At 41.6% G+C, this 20,650-nt stretch overlaps 1 protein-coding gene across 3 annotated transcripts in view; it reads left to right on the top strand.

The window, feature by feature from the left end:
• The window catches only part of LOC140701209 (trafficking protein particle complex subunit 9-like), a 722,564-nt gene that overhangs the window by 130,687 nt on the left and 571,227 nt on the right, over window positions 1-20,650 (top strand). The window contains exons 1-2 of one of the 3 annotated variants that reach the window (XM_072976652.1): window positions 11,724-11,883; window positions 15,601-15,671. The exons of 1 other annotated variant lie outside the window; for it this stretch is intronic. In XM_072976652.1, coding sequence (XP_072832753.1) covers window positions 15,624-15,671 — 48 coding nt within the window. In that variant the 5' untranslated portion in view covers window positions 11,724-11,883; window positions 15,601-15,623. Of the gene's footprint in view, window positions 1-11,723; window positions 11,884-15,585; window positions 15,672-20,650 lie in introns of those variants that run through there. One more of the 3 variants, XM_072976655.1, reaches the window with a different exon arrangement.

Here is a 20,650-nt window from a genome sequence, read left to right as displayed (position 1 = left end):
TACGCATTTGGGTTGTTTCTGTTTTTGGCTGTGATGAGTAATGTCGCCGTGAACACTCATGTGGTATTATTTATGTGGATATTTGTTTTCAGTTCTCTTACGTGTGTGCCCAGGGAGCAGAATTGCTGGGTAAGTCAGAAATGAAATGTTCAACTCTCTGAGGCCCTGCCAGGCTGTTTTCCAAAGTGGCCACGCTGTGTTACATCCTCACCAGCAAGGGCTGCGTGCTCCACTTCCTCTGTGTCCTCTTTAGTGATTGTTACCCTTTTTTTTTTATTATAACCTATTGTAGTGAGTGTGAAGCGGTTTCTCCTAGTGGTTTTGACTTGATTTCCCTTACAGCTAATGCTATTGAACATCATTACATTGTGCTTTATGGACATTTGTATATTTTCCTTGAAAAATACCTTTTCAGATACTTTATTAACCTTTTAATTGAGTTGCCTTTTTATTGTTGAGTTGTAGGGTATTTTTTTTTTTCATTTTGAGATACAAATTCCTTACCAGATAAGTGATTTGAAAAAATTTTCTCCTCTGTGTTGTTGTTTCACTTTCTGGATGGTGCCCTTTGAAGCAAAGTTTTAAATTTTGATGAACTGCAATTTGTCTCTGTTTTCTTTGTTTCTTGTGCTTTTGGGGTATTATTTAAACTCTGAGGTATTTTATTTAAGCTTTTATATATAAAATAACTTAATTCTTAGGACCGTTATAGGAGATGGGTGCAGTTGTTGTCCCCAGTCTATGGATAGGAGACTGAGATGCAGAAAATTTCACTGAAATATCAGTGTCACATCTACCTAGTGCTGTGGGATTTCAGACCCTCATGTTTGTCCCCAGCATTTGTGATCTTCACCACCATGCTCCACTACTGCCTGGAATCGTTAATGAAAATGACTTTCATTTTTTGATTTCTTGTTTGCTTGTTTTCTCATTGGGGACCTCATCTCCTTATTTTCCTTTCGGATATCAGTGTAGATTTATTTTAGGTCTCATGTAGGCAGAAGCATTGCTATCAGTTAACTTCTTTATTACTCACTCTCCAGTGATGATTGTTGTTAGTTGACCTAACCAAGTCATGCTTAAGTCTTTCCTGCTAATGACACTAAAAACAGTCATGACTTATAGAATGCTCAAAGAAAGTACTTGATTGATTTTATTTTGCTACCCAATCAAACCAATCAAGTAAAAACCCCAGTGTTGACACAGACTATAAGCCCTCCAGAATAGGGTCACTGTCTTCCTTCTGTTTCATTTATTTGGTCACAGTGTCTGGATAGTGACTTGCTGTCCAGCAGTTTTGTGAGGATACGGTGCTCGTGAATCATTGTAAGGACAGAATTTTGACAACAGACTGTGTTGTTCATTTCACAAGGGAAAAGATAATATAGAAATACTGCTCAGATCTATTTTAAAATTAAGCTTGGAATTTTGAGAAGAATTCAAGAAACCATACAAAGCTCTTTTTCACTAATTTTAGATCTATCTTAGACACATATGGTTACATAGCAGAGTAACTTATCAAGTACATTTGACAATAGGAGTGTAATATTGATTATTTGTTTTAGTTGAAATATTCTACCTGGGATAAAGTAATCAGTGCCCATAAATGAACAAATATGTTTGTATTTCTATGCAACATGGGAGCAGAGTTCATGTTTCTATATAATATGTATGACTGTGTGTTTTAATCTGTCTGTCAGTGTTTTTATAGTTTTTCAGCAATGTTGTAACTTCAGAATTCTTCTAACATATTCACTCCCGATACTACTGCAGTTTGTACTGTGTATCCTATCTTATGCATGGGATTCCACTGTCCCCTCAGTGAGGAATTTCCTCTCCTATTGAGCTAGTAGCAGAGTTAAAGGAACAGTGATTTCAAGGCCTTTGCTCTCCACGTGTTCGCAGTTTCCTGTCAATCACGATTTTCCCTTTCTTGTGTTTTCATTGTGCAATTAGAATTTTTGAAAATAATTATTAATATGTTTCATCAGTCTCCCTAGAAACTTGATGTGTTTGTGCTTTTCAGTTTTGAATTTATGAAAATTGTAAATGCACACTTGTTTTTAAGTAGTCCTTTTTCACTAGATATTTGTTTACCTCTTTATAGTTAAAATAATTTTTCCCCAATGAATGAATCGGTGTGCATGTTTTAAAAGATACCTTACTTTTTATTTTTCTTATTCTAACAGGTATATTCGTTGTACAGAATTTAGAAAATAAGGATAAACACAATAATAACTTAAAAATGGCCTCTAATCTCACTTGTAGATACAGTTGTAAAGTTTGAAATTGAGAATTACAAGTCCTCTCACTTTGTTCTACTCTTTCAAGTACGTTTTGGTTACTGAGACCCTCGAATTCCCATATAAATTGTAGCAGAAGCTAGTCAGTTATTGCAGAGGAGCCCACTGGGATTGTGATCGAGACCACGTTGTATGTGTGCTTCACTCTGGGGAGCACTGCCATCCCAAGAATATTGTCATCTGATCCAGGAATTTGCGTGGTTTTTCTTTCCAGGTATTTAGGTCTTCTTTAATTTATTTCAGCAATGTGTATGGTTTACATAGTATTATTTTACTTTAATTTTTGCCTTTATACTGAGGACAACTGTGCAAGTTACCAGGATTAGAATTGTAATATAGCCCCACAACTTGCTGCCACCATGGACGCTGCGGTCTCTCTTTGCCCTTTGTAAAATCTCGCACAAAATAGGACCTAAGTAACTCTCTCTTGAAAGAATGATTATATGATTGCTGGATGATGCTTGAGAGTCCTTGTGATGATGTCTTTTTCCCAGACTTTCCCCTCTTCTTAAATATGCCCTTTCTCTTCCTTTCCTCCAGCCTGGGTTTCAGCCTGCCTGTGGCATTGATTTTCCTTGTCTGTGGACTCTTCCTTTCACTAGTTCATGATAATGTTACATGTCGGCTGTGGAAACTTGCTAGATGTCAAGAAAGAGCAAATCCATTGCATGCTAGTATTTTTAGAGTGTGTTATTGAATTATCAATTGAAATTAAATCAGGCTGACCCATTGAGCCATCCCCTGAGCTCTTTTCGCCTTCCTACAGGTGATACTGCTCTCGTTGCTGCATGTGCCCTTCCCCCAGACTTAGTTTTGGAGTTGAGTAAATCACCATCACTGGAGCCCTCTCTTTAAAAGATGAAGAGAACATTTGCTCCTTCTCCCTGCTTGGGGACTTGGATGAGATGAGGTAACAGATAAAGAATGGAGCCCCACCTCATTCTGACCACTGCTCTTTCCGTTCATTTCTCCAGGGGAAGAGTACAATTCAAAAATATAAAAATTGTGAGCTAATGAAATATACAAGACAACCGATCATTTATTAAATACCCTTTCATGCCAGAAACAAATGTATTATACACACAAAAAGCACATAAAGTACGGTAGTACTGTGGTTACAAACGTGGGCCGAGTTCGAGTCCGGGTCTGGAGTGACAAGTCCTGTGAGATGGAGAACTTGTAGGTTGGCTTAGCCTCTCCCGGACTTTTTTTCTGTCCTGCAGAGACAGGGCTCGCTAGTCATCCCTCCCCCGTAGAGGTGCTGTGGGTTGTAAATGACGCGCGTGGGCAGGCCGAGCACAGCTGCCCGTTCCTCGTAAGTGCAGGATAGCACAGCTTTTGCGGTGACGGCTTTATGATCGCACCTTGTAGACTCTCAGTGCTCCGAAGGGATGTCTTGCGGATTGGAGATGGGATTCTCACTTCTGTAAATACCCAAAGATTGTGTTATTGAGCCTTGCTGATATAAATCTATTCTTTAGAAAGTACATAATGTAGATATATTTTTCAAACATGCATGCTTTTTTTTCTTTTATTATTTATACTTCTACCCTCTCATCACGTGGTGTGACTTTTGATGGAATCCAGGAAACAGTCCTAAGCCACCTGCCTCTTCACACTTCTTCGTGATGGTTTTCTTCCTTGACTAGAAGAGGGTTTTGCATAGGAAATTTTGTTTGCTCCCCTTCTCTTGGAGTCTCCCTGTTTGTCTGCCCATCTCTCACCTGTCCATCTGTCCATTTCTCTACCCACTCATTCTTCTAACTTGTTCCGAGAAGCACTTCAGGCAGCGTACAGAAGAACAGATACCAAATAAACAGGTGAGAAAATGGGGCCAAGTTCACAAATTGAGGCTCAGGGTTGAGCCTGTGTGAGAGTTGCAGGCGTGAGACACACGCCTCTGCCTTGTGACTTATAAGATAGACAGCATCAATGTGCCTGAGGCTCCCAGCACACACAGGGAAGCAGGGTTTGTGGGAGATGCTCACTGGCTGTGAAATAAATAAGTGGCTTAGGAGAAGCCCAGCCTTTCCAACTACTAAGACTTAGGAGAATATTTTGAGTGTCTTCCAAAATCTGAGTATTTCATCTTTTCTTTTTCAGAGTTTTATGTATAGTTGGTTAACATTCTATAACTGGAAATTTCTCCAAAACTGCTGCTCACGTGAGTCCCATGACTCGGGAATGGGGTGGTTCTGCTCATTGACGGGTGTTGGCCAGAAACGGAAAATGACAGCCTCAAAGGAGCCTGGGATTTGTCAGTTATGTTTTGTCAGTGCTGTAGATTTCAGAAAATGCTTTTACCATTTCTCTCCATCTGAGGAAGCAGCATGCTCTCTTCCCAGCATCAGGAGCTCAGTGTCTCGGGATGGTGGGGGCTGACTGCACTGCCGTAAAGACAGCTGAGCTAGTCACTGCATGTGTGGTGCTTTCACATAGTTCATTTCATGTTTTTTAAAAGGTTTCAACAGGTAGTTAATTAACTGAGTTAATTAACATTTAATAAATATGAGGCTTTTTTGAAAAGACAGTTATAGGCAGAATATAAGTTGTGAACACTTTAAAAATGGCTTCATTACTGAAATTTCAGTAAGGAAGATTCAGTTTAACTTATTTACGCCTCTCTTTAAAAGTAACAAAGAAACAAGACAGAAAAAGCAGAGGATGATTTCTGTTCTTCCTCTCGGCTTGCAGGTGCCCTCACCTCCAGTGGCATCCATCCAGACACCAGCACTGACACTGGCCGTGCTCAGAAATGCCTCAGCCCTGAAGACACAACTGACAAATAGAAGGGAGCCGCGGCCTGTTATAGTGGGTGCTCTCACTTTGTGGGTCCTTATGTAACTGCGTGGGGTTATTCAGGATCGCCCTTTCTACACTGTGTGACGGTGCTGCGGTGTCTCCTAGTTATTTGTTTCTGTAACTACTCATGTATTTTTTCCAATGTGTGGTACTAGACATCTAAAAATGCATTTTTCAGATGAAAAATAATGTGTATTTAATATAAAAGTCTGAAAAAAGAGTCAAAAGGGTCTATCCTGGTCCCAGTACTCAGAGATAATAATTAACACTTTAACATCTATTTTCTGTTCTTTTCATCAGTGTGTATCAGCTCTGTCATAAAAACCAGCGAGCACTGTGTGCCTGTTTACTGTGTGGAGACCTCCATTTTACATTCGGCTTATTACACATTTTTCTACAATATTCTATCTCCCCTGACATGATTTTTAATGACCAGTATAGCATTCTGTTTTGTGGAGGCATCGTCCATTTTACTTTGTACTTAAGTAAACTTTTAAATTCCAAGTATACTTAATTGAAATTCTGAAAAGAGAACTGTGGTGGTACCGAAAGTCCCCTACTTCCCTTCCCCTTTTTTCCTGAGAGTAAAAGCTGCTGACAATGTGGAGTATATATTTCATGACCTTTATGCCTTTGTCATATATATATACATACATACATACACGTATATGAGAAATCTATGTATATGTGTGTGTATATATGCTTTATTGAAAAATAAGGCCATACTATATGTTTTCTGCAGCTCGGTTTATTCACTAACGTATATATCATAGACGTCCTCCCCCTCCAGACTCACCCGGTCCTTTCAGATAGAGTAAAGGGGTCCCCTGATGTGCAGGTTTGGTCTCTTGTGTAACGACACCTTTCGTGGGAGAGTACTGTGGACAAGGCCTTGGACCATGCCGAAACGCCGCAACTTTAGTGCCCACAGCTCGCCGTGATTTACCGCATCATTGTCTTGATGGTGAACACTTAAGTTTTCTCCATTTTTCACTGTCAGAAAGGGTGTTTGACTGGAATCCTTCTTGTACAAACATTCCTGTGATCTTGTATGAGTATTCCTTTAGCTAAGGTTTCTGGAAATTTAGTCCTTGGATGTGACAACTTCATACATCACAGGATCCTTTCAAGTGAATCTAGAAATTCCTTCTCCTGTGGGGAATGAAAAGATGTGGAATAAATTATGTAACCAATTCTATATCACTGGATATGATTTCACTTCAGCTTTTCTTCCCACCAATGTAAACAGTGCTGTGTAAATGTTCTGATGAGTACATCTTTTTGAACTGATTTTTTCTAAATGTAACGATTCCTAAAAGTGGAGTTCAGCCTGTGTGCACACACGTTTTTCAGAGTTTACATATCCATTGACATGTCATCCTCCAAAAGATCGCTCACAGTTTGTTGTCTCAAAGATGGACACTAGCTATAATATCTTTTAAACATATTTGCCAATATGACGAGCAAAATGATTTTCATTATTTTAGTTTGCACTTGATGACCAGTGAGGTTTTGAGCATTTTTCACTCATTAGCCATCTGACTTTTAAAAAGTGAATGATCCCTTTTGTCCTTTGCAAACATTTAAGTGGGGGAGCTTCTTGTTGCTTTGTGACAGCTCAATGTATATTATGAACATTAACCCCTTGTCTTCATCAACATGTATCAGAGAGCTTTTACTTGTCATTTCTTGCCTTTCATTTTGTTCAGTAGGTTCATTATTGTTGTGGCCCAAAATAATCTTAAGATAGTAAATGTCTTCTTTTTGGGTTTTATTCTTAGAAATGCTTTCTTATAATGGTATAAATTTCTTCTGTAGGTTTTTTAATCTCTAAGATGGAGATGATAATGGTACTTGTTACAGTGAGGAGAAGCTGAATTGATATGAGCAAAGAGTTGTATTTGCTCTTATTAGTACTTTCTAATATTTACATCACTTTCTCTAATTTTTCTTGCGGTCATTTTGACTGGAATAGAATTTGTTTTTTCCAGGTATTCTCTGATTGTAACAAGACAATTATTAAATTCATACTTTGCTTTTTAATTTGAAATCCCACCTGTAAAAAATACTTATGTACACTAGAGTCTCTTTTTGAGCTCATGATTTATTTCTGTAAATCTTACTTTCTTACTCTAGCACTATATCTTACATATTGTAAAAATTTATTTAATATATTACAGTGTGAATTTTTTGATTCTTTTTTCGATCCCTAAATTTCTTGGCTTGTATTATGACTTTTATTATTCCTGAAGAATTCTAATATAATTTTTTCAAGTTAAAAAAAAACAGATAAGTGTTGTCATGGGATTTTTTAGTAATTTTGAATTATCTTTAGGAGAACGTACATCTTTAAAACTGCTTTCCTCCATACAATATGTTGATGTCTCTACTTTCACACTTCTTACTTTACCCCTCAGTACAGTCCTGTACTTTCTCCATGTACAACATGGGCATTGTTTTTGAGTTTATTCCAGATTATTGTTGATGTTTTTGTTAATTTTTTAAGTGAGAAATTTTTGCTATTATATTTTTTAACTGTTAAAACTGACACCTAGGAAGGCAGATTCGGTTTGTAAATACTCACTTTGTAACTTCTCATTTAAAATTGTAAGTATTAAGTACTTGTTACAGAATCCTTTCTTTTCTGTTTTTAAAAATTTGTTTCCAAGATTCTCAAAATGGTCATAGCTAAGTAGTATAGGTGGGGAGACAGATGGAGAGAGGTAGTGTGGCTCATGTACAAACTGTGAGCCCTTTCATGGCTGCCTTTATGCTGGAAAAGCTGATAAACAGTCCAGCTTAAACCAGGGTGGCTTTGTATGCACTTGAAATCCAGCTTTCCTGCCTGTATGGTGAAGCCTGGTAGGCGTGGCAGGTAGATGATCAAGGTCGAATGGAGGTTATTGGCTGCACAGAGCACTGTGTCTGAGAACTGGAGACCATCGCCATGGGAAATGCTTGGTGCCAGGAACAATGCAGAGGAGCTGGGGAGCCTTGTGTTAAGGATTTTCCAGCCCTGGGAGTGGGAATATCAGACTCTGCATTCAGATCTGAGTTTGAATTCATCCTCTTTAGTTTACTTGTCCTCTGACTTTGGTCAAGCTATATACCCTCTTTCACTTCCTGTTTTCTTGTCTCTCAAATTAGGAGAATTACAGCCTGCTGCTAGAGTGTTTGATCAGGGTAAATGATTTGTGTCTATAAGATGCCACGTACAGTCACAAGCTCAGTGAGAAATGGGCTGTCGCCTGTTCTTCTGCAGCTCAGTGCTTGACAAGACATGGGGGAAAGCCAGTCCCTAATTTGTGTGTGATGCAAGTAGGAACAAAATTAATGTCTTGCCTTTCCCTAACAGTACTCTTACAGCTTTGCTTCATTTACTTCTTTCCTCCTTTCCTTTCCACTTTCCCATCCTCCACCAAAAGAGCCTCTCAGAAAAGTAGGTTCAAATTACTTTAAAGGTTGGCTCATCCTCATGAAATGATAGTATCATAAAAAAAAAACTGTGCACATCCCAGAATATATTTTATTTGATTTACACACACACATGTGCGTGCAAACACACACACACACAAAATCAGTCTACCTCCCACTTGCAGAGGGAGAAGGTCCACTTTTTCTGAGTTTTCATTCACAGAGTGTGAGAACAATGTCTCTTACACAGACTTTCACCAGGCTTCGTGCATGGTGTTTTTAATTGAATTTCTGTTTGTGGCCATATAGTCTCCTAATAGAAGAGAGAAAGTGGAGACCTAGACATTCCGCTGAGATATTGGTGTCATCATATTTTAGTTGTAAAGGACTTAAGACAGCATAGAGTCGCAACATTTTATGGGTGAGAATCCATGATGTTGTAACTTGGACAAGAACCTGGGTCTTCTGCCATCTTGTCCACGCGGGTGAAGAGGCAACTGGGCAGGGGATAGTAGGGATCCTTCCTGCTTCACTTCCGTGTTCTTGCTAGTTTTCATTTCAGCTGCCTTTAGTTTATGTTCATGAGGCCACTCATGGGAAGGTCACTCTGTCCTGATAGATCGAGTTTCTTATCAGCGAAAAGCTCTGGACCCACTCATATTTCCCAGAGTTTTCTGCTGACCTGCTGACACTTTATATAATTGAGACCTAAGAAACTACTGAATATAAAATCCTTATTGTTATTGTTTGCCCTCGAGTTCCATAGGAATGGGGTGCTGTCTCAGGCTGTCTAAAGCCAGATCTGAACAAAGATAGGGTGATGGGCTGTGCTGCTGGACCTACACAGTTGAAGGGGATTTCCACCTTAGCTTTATAATCAGGCAGATTAGTTCAAATCTTGCCTTCACCAATTATTATCTTTGTGTCTTGGGGAGAAACTGTACTTTTTTGTGTCCAAATATGTTTATCTGTAAATAAGTTCAGTATTTATTTTAAGGTTTCTGTTTTAGAATTGAATGAGCTAATTCCTTCATTTATACCTAAAATAGTGATCACATGGTTCTATGCTGGTGCCTTGGTAGTTGATTACTTAGGGAATCAGCAGTGAGAATGGGGGTGGGGGACCCCTGGATAATAGAGCTTATATTCCAGGATATGCTTGTAAAAGACTGGATGTGCAGTGGATTTTTAGTAAATATCTACTCCTTTCCTAATCTGCATTGATTGTTTATATATCTTTATACAAATATATGAACAATTTTTATTGCAATTTTAATATTTTTGTAGTATTTACATTATGTTGCTATAAAAAATACGTGAAATAAAATGATTTGACTTTTATTTTCTTGTCAATAAGCAAAACAAAATAAAATAGAAAAGAAAAAAGTTTTGAGGGAGTAGAAATAATTTTATTTCTGTGGAATCAATTCCGTATAATAGGTTTTTTGTCGTGTTGTTAAACAGCATATAAAATTGATAGGTTGTGACATACTGGAAATGAGGAAACAGTGGAGACATACTACCTCTAATGCAGTCATTTTGTTACCAAGTCCAAACTCGTTCTGCTTGCTGCATGACAGGCCAAAAAATGGGGAGATGAGATGTTGGAGTAAGGAATAGTGACTTTATTTGAAAATCTGGCAGACCCAGAAAATGGCATATTGATATCCAGTAGAACTCTCTTCCCCAAAGCAGAATTCAGTCTCCTTTTATACAAAAAAGCGACGGGGATGTGGTTGGTTGTTGCAAACTTCTCGCTGTATGAATTGTTTGTCCTTGTAATCCTTTGTTCCTGCAGCTGTCCATGTGGGTCAACTTAAGGTGCCCCCTTAAAACCTCCAAATAAAAGAAAGGTTATTCTCTATTTTGCAACTTGCCATCTGTACATAAGTGTAGAAGAGCTAATATCCTTAAAGATCAGAGCCCGGAGAATAGGCTGTCCTGGATATTTCAGGCTAAAGGCAACTTTTTTACAAAAGGTGCAGAGATAGCAAGTCGGAGCCTAGAAAACAAGGTACAGGTTTAAAGCCAAACGAACACATCTAACATGGAGTCAAATTTGTCCTTTTCTATTACAATTTCTTTTTCTAACTCATAAATAATTTTAGTAAGAAACATGAGAAATTTTTTTTATTTTTGCTTCTTAATAACGGATTACAACTACACTTTAGTGAGCAGGGATGCTGTGCGTGCCTTGGGGTCACAGCAAACTCTTGTTGGGGGTGGTCGACCCTGCAACATGCCTGATGTCCCGTGAGTGTTGGTGAGGGTCCCCCTAACCAGGGGCTCTCTTCAGGAACCACCATATGGGCATTGACCTCTGGAGACCTCTTTTTCAGCTGCAGGAAATTTTTTCAGATTTTGTGATGGAAAAATCACTCCAGCTGGGGATAATCAGGGAATAAAGGAAGAGGAAAAGGGCTTGAAGTAGAGTAGAAGAGAAGGACAGAAGATCAGGGAACCTGGGGGCTTGGCAACGGGGCCTCGGGAGAGAGAGGAGCAGAGGTGTGGAGGGTCCCGGCTACGGAACCAGCTCCTGCACCTTTCCCCGCACCCAAGCCACACAGCTTTGAATTGGGCCCAGGACTCCCTCCTGTCTGGATGTCACCCTGGGCAGAACTTTGAGAATCGAAGCTAAGGGGTGGTCAACACTCACCTAGGGGGTCACTGAGGACTTTGCTCAAGTCCACATTGACTTTTCCAGTCATGTGCCTTCACCTGTTCTTTATCTCAGGATCTGAGAAGGAGGAGCAAGGAACTCATGGAGAGATCCAGGAAGACATCTGACTGTGTTAAGAGACGACAGTCACAGCGACACTGGGAGCGAAAACACTTGCAGTAAAGTAAAATAAATTCACAACTATTGCATCAGAGCTGCAAGTGTGAGAGAGCGTAAGCCTGTCTCAGAGTGCAGGGGACAAGAGAAAAGGAATGGTAAAATTAACACTGACATTTGAAATTTTGTTAAAAAGAATGCTACTGTTAATTGTATCACTTGAATGTATGCAGGTGTTTTTCTATGAGCATTCATAGGTTCACAAAACCCCACCAACCACTCTTGCTCCCATCTGGTGTGGGCTTTCTCAAGCACAGTGCCCTTCCTGCTTGGGTGGGCCACGCTGCTGGTCCTCGCCTGGGCCCGGACTGCTACAGGACACTGAGTCCCCGAGGCACGGCCTGGGATACATGACAGGAACATCTCTGCTCTTGGCTGAGGGCCTCCGTTTCCCCCTGCAGTGTAAGAATGCCGGTGACTCAGTTAGAAGCATGCATCCAAGCCATCCTTCCATGTCATCACCATCTAGAAGCGGTGCCTGAATATTCTGAATTTCTGCAGAATGTTGTTTACAATCACCTTGAACAAGTGAGTGTGTGTCCTCTTTCAAGTGGAGGAATTACTGCCATTTTCCTGGAACTTACTCACCACTAGTCCATCTGATTTTTCTGTGCTAGGATTCAGTATAGCCTGCTAATAACTCTGCAGTCAGATCTTGAAACCCTGATGAAGAGGATTATTTATTTTCTTTCCTTATATGATAGTATTTTACTTTCAAAATTCTGAGTTTTCTGTTCTTGGAGGAATTTTTTTGGGGTTTGGAGAAACAACTTTGCTCTTACCATCTTTGTGACCTGTTGCTATATGCGTCTCACCTGTCTTCTGTCACTTGTGAGGCGGTTCCATTTGTGACCCTGTCCGGGTTATTCATGTTATAAAACATAATATCTGTAAAAGTACAGAACCCTTTTACTCCAAAGACATTCCACAAATACTCCTTTAATCTGGGTGTGTTTTTAACAAGACACAATCATTAGAACATATACTTGCAGGTTGCCAGTGCAAAATCCCCAAATGAATAGCCTAGCTCAACATCCAAAATCTTTCTTATCTACCTTGGATATGTATGGATAAGTGAAGCAGTTTGCTAAGAACTCAAGACCAGGTTTAGGATACAGGCTGATGTAGCTCAGCAGGTCCTCCCAAGCTGATGCTCTGCCAGAGAGTGGGGTTGAGGGGAGAGGGCGTGCCCTGCCCTCCATGAGCTGACAGTTTCATGGCAAACACCTTCACCAGGTGAAGAAATTGGAGTTTCTTCTATGAACAGTGGGTCTGAAAAGAGCCCAAAAAGCGTGGGAGTGACACAATCCCATTTGTCTCAAGTAGGGGAGAGTGGCTGTGGGGCCACTTGGGAGACTCGTGAGTCCAGGTGGGCAGTGTTGGTGGCTTCCACTTGAGCGGTAGGATAGTGGGTAAAAGCGAACAGATTGAAGGCATGTTTAGATGGTAAAAAGAAAGAATTAAAGCTGTCTGTGAAGGTAGGATGGAGTAAGGCCCAGGTTTCTGGGTGGATTAATGAGTTAAATGATGGTCCTGCTGTGTTCTAAGGAGGGAAAGCTGCAGAGGGATTTCTGGGGGAAAACTGATGAGTTCAGCTGTGGGTAAAGTGAAAGGTTGTTAGATGTGTGGTCTGGGAGATCAGGTGAGAGCCAGTAGTGAGTAGGGAGTGGGGAGAGAGACTCAAATAATTTTATCTTGTGAACATACATATAAGGATGAGTAATGACACACTTAACCCCTCTATATTCTGTATTTAAAACCCAGTAACATTTTGCTATATTGATTGCAGGGGTTCTTAATTTTTTAATACAAATAAAATAAATAGAAACAAAATAGTGGAGTTAATGAATATCTTAGAGTTGATGTGTGTCCTTGTATGTATTTTGATTTCTCATCTGTTTATAAACATAATCTACAAAAAGTTAACTTGCTTAGAATAAGAGTTAAACACAGGGACATGACACACTCTGTTGGGGTTTGAAGGTGATATCTTTGGCAAATTATGTAGCCTCTCTTTGCCTTTGTTGCATCTTCTGTGAATGCCCCCGGGCCCCTCATCACAGCTGATTTCCTAGACTAGAAGTTGGGAGGGAGGCTGCTGAAGGGAGTAAGAGGTGGCAACTGCTAAGAACAAAGAAGACAGAGACAAAAACAGATTAAAGCCGAGAAACTGAGTCCTAATACCCTCAAAGGAGAAATAATCCCGCAGTGTTTTGAGCCACTTACCGTAAGGGAAACAAAATCACGTGGATCCAAATCTCTTGAGCATATGTATATTGTGGGTGGGAGGGTATCATCAGAAAAGGGTTGAGAAGAGGCTTTTTGGTTTCCCTTAACGTTTTCAGTAAGAATGGGGCGCAGAAGTGAAAACCACCCGCTTCACAGTAGAAGGTGTTGTTTTGTGCGAAACTGACCAAAGTTTGGAAACCAGTCATCAGTGGTGCTGGGAAATGAAGAGGCTTCTGGATTGGGTGGGGCACTTGCTGTGACTTCCAGGTGACCTGCTGGCTGGGGGCTGTGAGGCGGGCAGTAGGTTTGCAGTGTGACCTGGGCATAATCCCTGGCTCTGAGGCTGCTGGTCTGACTAGCAGACCTGGGCAGATGCAGTCCTATTGGGGCATCTCGTGATGTGGCCTGGGACACCTGCCATGCTGAGGGCGAGAGGAGGGATCCCCTAAAGGAGTGTCCCTGTGAAGAGTAGAAACGTCCTCCTGCAGGGGAGGAAGAGCCTCTGAGCAGCGGGCCGGATGCACAGGCAAGAGCAGCCTGAGCACGGAGATTTCGGGGACCTGGAAGTCATAAAGTGGCCCGAACAGCCTTGTTCCTGAGAAACTGGAGGGAAAAGATGCTGCAAATGCAGGCTAATTTCAGACCCTGTGGTGGGTCATGAGTGATAGGAAGGAACTGGTCAGGCAGGCACAAGAGAACCCTGTGGTTGTCCCAGTTGGGGCGTCACACCAGTGGGAGGAGCAGAGTTATAGACTTTGTCACTTTTTATCTGTGTGACTTTGAAAAATATCACCCCACCACTCTCTATATATATCTTCATCTGTAAAGTGACAGAGTGACAACTCGTGTCATCAGAAGGCTTAGTTTAGCTCTGATCCTCTTTGTCCAGTCCTGTCAGTGCTGCCCTGCAAGGTTCTGCAGTGGCTGCTCTTACCCTGAGATGGGAGGGCGTAGAAGGGCATTGTAGCACCCGAGGGCAGGAAGGGGTTGCTTAAAAGCAGACATGTAGCCTCCTGCAGCTGCAGACCTACAGGCAGTTTGGTTTATGGTCGTGGAGAGGACTTTGGAGGTCTTAGCATCGTCTTAAGACTTGTTTTCCCTTGGGGACCTGATTTGCCTTTGCAGATTAATGTTGAAGATTTGGGCTTCTGGCAAAGCTGTTTTCAGAGATGGGTATATATGTAACATATAGTATAAAATGAAAGGTTTTATTTAATATTTGGGACTTTGTAGCTGTAGGGAACAGCTCTGTTGGCCTGGTTTCCACGGAGGACACTAGCGGTCGTCAGAGCGTGCGGGAGGGCAGGCAGCCTGCAGTGCTGCTGCGGGGGTTCTCCCCAGCAGGACGCTCTGCTGAGTTGACTCTTCTCTGAGTTTGGTTGCCAGAGGAGCAGACAGCAAAGTAATGAGTTCTGGTGGGATTGTATAATGACAGGAAGAAAGAGGGAGCCGTAGTTCTTCGGGACTACTACACTCTTTTGGCTCCTGATCCAGTGTGTCCCATTACAGAATTGATGAGTTGTGTCTATTCTGGGACTTGATTGGAATAAACGTGCAGCCTGAATGTTAAGAGTTATGTTTTATTTGTCAGGAGGACTCGAGCCAGGATGACCGCCTCTCGGAACACTCTGAGGGACTGCTCCCAAGAGTAAGGGAGAAGCTAGGATTATATAGGAGCTTTACAACAAAGACCAGGTAGTCGGAACAATAAAACATTGCTTGTTATCTAAAGAAAGCCAGGTATCTCAAGTTCATGAATTTAATGCTTTTCAATATATGGAAGGAAGCCAACATTTGGGCTGACTGAATATATACTTTAGACAAGCACCTAGCTATCTAGGGCCAGTAATCTGTCCTTTCTTATTCTGAGTCTGCTCAGAGGGCACCGTTGTGAGTGGCTGCAGGCCTGTCTTCACTGGGGGGTGGCGGCAGCCGCTGATGACTTGTTTTCAGCATTCTTTGTTTAGTGACATGGTTGCAATATTTTCATTCAATTTGTAGTAATTTCATTCACAGAAAATTATGATATTACCCTGATTATGGATAATCTGGAAGCTTGGAATGGAACCGAGATGGAATTACTGCAGGTAACTTCTACTTTAATAAGCCATGTGTAAACATGAACACGGAGGAAGCATACAAAAGGATTCGGTAGTGAATGGGAAGGGTTTCTGCACGTTACAGGAGAAGGCAAGGCAGAATTCCTCTTCTTTGTGGGCAGGTATGTGAGTCCAACTTTCCTTTCTGAAGTGCTTTCTGAGAACTGTTTATGGTAATGAACCAACATTGACAAACGGTTACACACATTGCATTTAAGAGCTGGCTGGCTTCAACTTGGGTATTGGACAGGTGGAATTCATAGGCAGTGGTCAGGTGTATGGGACAGAGATGGAGCCCAGGCCTGGGGCCATATTCACGTTGAAATCGCCATTTACTCACCATAGCGCCTTGGACTTGAATGTAACCTCTCTTAAACTGATGGTGAATCTGTGAAATGGGCATGATAATATTCGTTACTTCCTGGGATTGTTGTAAGTTCTGAAGATTATTATAGCACACATGAAGCACTTAACACACTGACACTTAGCAGTGTACACTTTGTTCGACCACCACGCTTGGTGTGTGTCAGAGCCTTAAAGGCAGCATGTGTCTGTTTAGGATGCACTGGTAGCCCCTTGGCTAGTTTGTGAATTTGGTGATTTCCTTTAATACTTGTAACTCTGTGTGCCATGGGCAGTTATTTTTATGGACAGATGAGGAATCTCAGGTTAAAAAAGACTGTAATTTGCCCAAAGTCAGACCATAATTTTGTGTGCAGGGGCCTCGTTTCAGCATGGGCTCCTGGGCCTTCTGCTCTCTCCGTTCAGCACCAGAGCCAGATGTGGGCTCGGCTGTTTCCCAGCCCAGAATATCCGGCAGGCCACAAGACACACCTGGTCCTGTGCTGCTTGAGCAAAATCTCCGGAGGAGAGGCAGTTACAAAAGGGATAAACATAAAAATAGATGACAGCAAATTGTGATCAGCTCTAAGAAGGAAAGGAACACGTCTGGCCGTGCAGAGCTGGGAGCTTTCCCATCGGGGCTGCTCTGGGGGTTCTCATCTCAGCTAAACAAGCTCTGCTGCTGCACCAAGGCAGGAAGGCAGGGCGCGTGTGGCCAGGTAGACAGGGCCTCGTTGATCGTACTCATTCCCTATTAAGTGGCAGGTGTCACAGGCACTTAACTAATAAACAGATGTTGGCCATAATCATCACGCATTTTGCTTGGTAGTTTTATTGGCGCCAACTTTGAGAGGAGGTCTTTGAATCTGGGGAGTTTGCTGCATGCCCCTGATTACCATGGATATACCCCCACTGGTCTTTCAACCTAGACTGGTGTGGCTGTCATGTCCCAGCCTTGTGAATGGCATCGTGTAGCTTCTCCCAAGTGGCCCAAATGACTGACATTGATATGCTTAATTCGTAGGAAATGGTATGTGACAATAAGAGAAAAAGTTAGTAAGAAATTGCAAAACTAGAAAATAACCAATTCTTCCCCTGCTGGGGGACCGTACCCTGTGTCACTCACCCCACTCACTGCCTGTCACCTCCTCCCTGAGGACTCCGTGTTCAGAAGCCACTCTGAGCCTTTGAAGAACATTTTGCCTCATGACACTGTTGACTAGGACCTGCGACCTCTCTGTCCCTGCTTAACTCTCTCTTCAAAGCCATTTAAATTTCTTGCAGGCTCCTCCACTCAAATGTAAGAATAGCCCCTTTAAACTTCTTGATGCAGCTCCTTAATGAAGATCTTGGGAAGGAAACCTAGCCAAAACCTGGGAGGTATTCCCATAGTGAATGTAACCTGAGCATTTTTTGACGTTCAGAATCAGAGCGGTGGGAGACACAGGAAGGCCTTTTTAAGTTAGAAAGTGGAAAGAGAAAGGACTCAGGATGTTTGAGACTGAAACATCTCGGTCCCAGCCAGCAAGTCACCTGCGTTCAGGATGGTGTGTGGGGAGTGCAGAGTTCTCAAAAAGAAAGAAGTGGTGGGATGGCAGGGAGGACATTTAGGTACTTAACTGGGGAAGGAAAAAGTTGGCTGAACAATTCATGGTTGAACAAGAGGATTGTGACATGATGTGCTTGTATTTTGGAGAGAAGGGTTTTGTGGAGCCAGGCCTAAGGAGAAATCTCTCTGACTGGGGAGTCAGCACAACAAAAAAACACAGAGAACCGGGCAGACCCCATGGCCCCTGATGGGGGAGAGGCTGCCCACCAATTGGAGACCTGGAGGCTGCTTCTGTCCCTTAGCTGGGGCCTCAGACCTCACTTCATATCCCAGTCCTGTTGATACAAGAAAAAATATGTGGGGCATGAGAAGGGCTGTGTCCCAGGCTTCCGTTGAGCCCCTGGGATGTGCCCCACCAGATTTTGTTCCTTGGCTTCATGCAGTAAAGAATTCAAGAACAAGCCAGTGTTGAGTAAAGGTAGATTTATTCAGAGAGATACATTGACAGGCATGAGAAACGTCACGAAGTATGGGGGTTTGATGCTCAGATTAAAAGTAGGCACACACTCCACAGAAATAGTGTGGGCCTTCTCCGAAGAGGTAGAGAGAGGGGTTCCTGGGAGGTGGCTCTGTGTTGCTCCTTTTCTTGGGCTTCGTGGTTTCATATGCTAATAAGTAGAAGGACCAGCCTTAGGGCAAGGGACTGGGATTCCAGGGAGTTGGCCATTTCCCACCCTTTGACATTTTGTGGCTAGCCTTGTGACTGCCATGGTGCCTGGGGCCGTGTTATTCACCATGTTACTATTACAATGGGTGTATAATGAAGCTCAAGATCTGCTAGAAGTTAAATCTCTTCATCCTGAGCCTCAAGACCTATTGGGGGTTGAATTCTTCACCATTTTGATGTTAATTGCTGTGGTCTTTCTTGAATGGCTTGCTCTGCCCCCTTCCATCCTGTCTCACTGTGATGACACAGAGAGAGCAAAGGCCGGGCCCTGCGTGTGTTCCTGCATTTAACAGCGGGAGATGTGGGGTGGGCTGAGGATGACTCTGAGTGGTGAGAAATGTTTCAGATTTTCCCACATGAGACATGGGGACCTGCCAGCAGCCATCGCAGATTTATCTCACGGGCATTATCGCTTGTGTTGTTACGGAAAAAACAGGCCAGCCAAGAAATAAGCACCACTCAGAGGGTGGGAGTACTGAGATTTATTATGCCAGCGGGCTCAGAGGGGCTTCTGTTCCCAAGCCCTGAGCACCTACCTCCAAGACGTGCACATGAGGTTTTATAGGGTTAATTACAAGTATGGGGCTTTTAGCCAATAAGGCTCAAACAACAAAAAGCAAGGAATCAGTACACTGAAGCTTATCAATTTGGAACAGATCACGTTACTGACAATTGTTGACCTTGGATTTACGAGTTAGCATGTTAGCCCAGTAAACTGACACTGAACTTCAGATTTAGGAGTTAGCCCAGCAAAACTTAGATCAGTAAACCGACACGTATCACACTTAGATTTGTGACTTAGCTTGTTAGCCCAGCTGGGGTTTTTGTTCACAGTGTCACTCATCTTTTCTATTTTTCTTTTTTTTTTAAAGTATTTAATCCAAATTTAATATCAGGATTTTTTTGGAAAGAAATTTCTCTTTTTCTTTTCTTTGGGGCTCTTTTGGGGGGTAGGTAATTAGGTATATTTATCTGTTAGTGGAGGCCCTGGGGCTTGAACCCAGGACCCCGTGCACACTAAGCACACGCTCTACCACCTGCCCCATCATCTTTTTCTTTTTGGTTTAGCTGCGAAGAATCTTACAGCTGAATTTCTAGTCGGCCTTTAACACTTGCCCTGACTTCATGGAATCCATTTTTATGAGTTTACCTCCCCCTGGTTTCATTTAAGTATTGAATCTCCATTTTCTCTTCACTCTCAGTTTTGCCTTTTTGTTGTTATGGTTGTTAAGCTGTGTTTAAAAAATTGTTTAATTTCTCTTTTAGCAGGAGGCTGAAGTAAATAAATATGTAAACAAACATCACACTTAAATGCTTTTATATATTCTAAGCTGTTTAGTAGTTAATTAAAAACCAAATTGAATATTAAAGGGATAACATTTTTAAATTATTTTTTAATTTTTTATACAGACATAGCTGATTTAAAATATATGTTTCAGGTGTACAATAGATGCTCCATTTATAGTTACTGTAAAACATTGTCTGTATTCCCTGTGTTGTAAGATACATCCCTCTAGAGTGTTTACATTACATGTTGCAGTTTGTATAAGAAATTTGGGTAACGCAGAGTCTGGGACGTGGCTGTGGCTGACCCAGGTTCACGCAAACCCTGCCTGTCAAAGCTCAGGCCTTCACTCCTGTCTGCAGGGAAGCGAGTGGAGGCAGCTCTCATCAGCGCTGGCACCACACTCTGAGTGGCAGTGACAGCAGTGACTGTGTGTGGACGTGAAAATTGTTGTTCCAAGAGTTTTACATGCTTTTCTGCATTTAATAATTAAAGCCCTCCTGTGAGGAAGCGTTTTAAGTTTTTAATGTATAATACATTTTATTTTGATATTGATAGACTTCAAAACTCCGGAAAATTTACAGGAGTAGTACAATAAATGCTTAGATACAGTTCACCTTAAAGGGCACTATTTGCCCTTTTGTGACGGGCTTATTTTAGCATAAATTTTCAAGGTTCATTCATATTGTAGCCTGAATCAGTACTTTATTCTTTTTGTTTGATAATATCCTTTTCCTTTTTTTTCATTTTTGGTCTATTTAAAAATATTTTCATTGAAGTCTAGTCAGTTTATAGTGTTGCGTCAGTTTCTTGTATACAGCACAAAACTTCAGTTAAATAGGAACATACCTGTATTCATTTTCATATTCTTTTTAAACATAAGTTACTATAAGTTATTAAATATATTCTCCTGTGCTATACAGTATAAACTTGCTGTTTATTGTATACATACTCAGCACCTGCAATTCTTGAACTCCCAATTTATTCCTTCCACACCCTCTCCCCTCTGGTAACCATAGTTTGGGTTCTATGTCTCTGTGTCTGTTTCTGTTCCGTAGATAAGT

The sequence above is a fragment of the Vicugna pacos genome, chromosome 14, assembly GCF_048564905.1.
Source record: "Vicugna pacos chromosome 14, VicPac4, whole genome shotgun sequence".
Taxonomy (NCBI): Eukaryota; Metazoa; Chordata; class Mammalia; order Artiodactyla; family Camelidae; genus Vicugna; species Vicugna pacos.
Note: the sequence above shows the minus strand (reverse complement) of the source record. Positions and strands in the feature narration are given on the sequence as shown.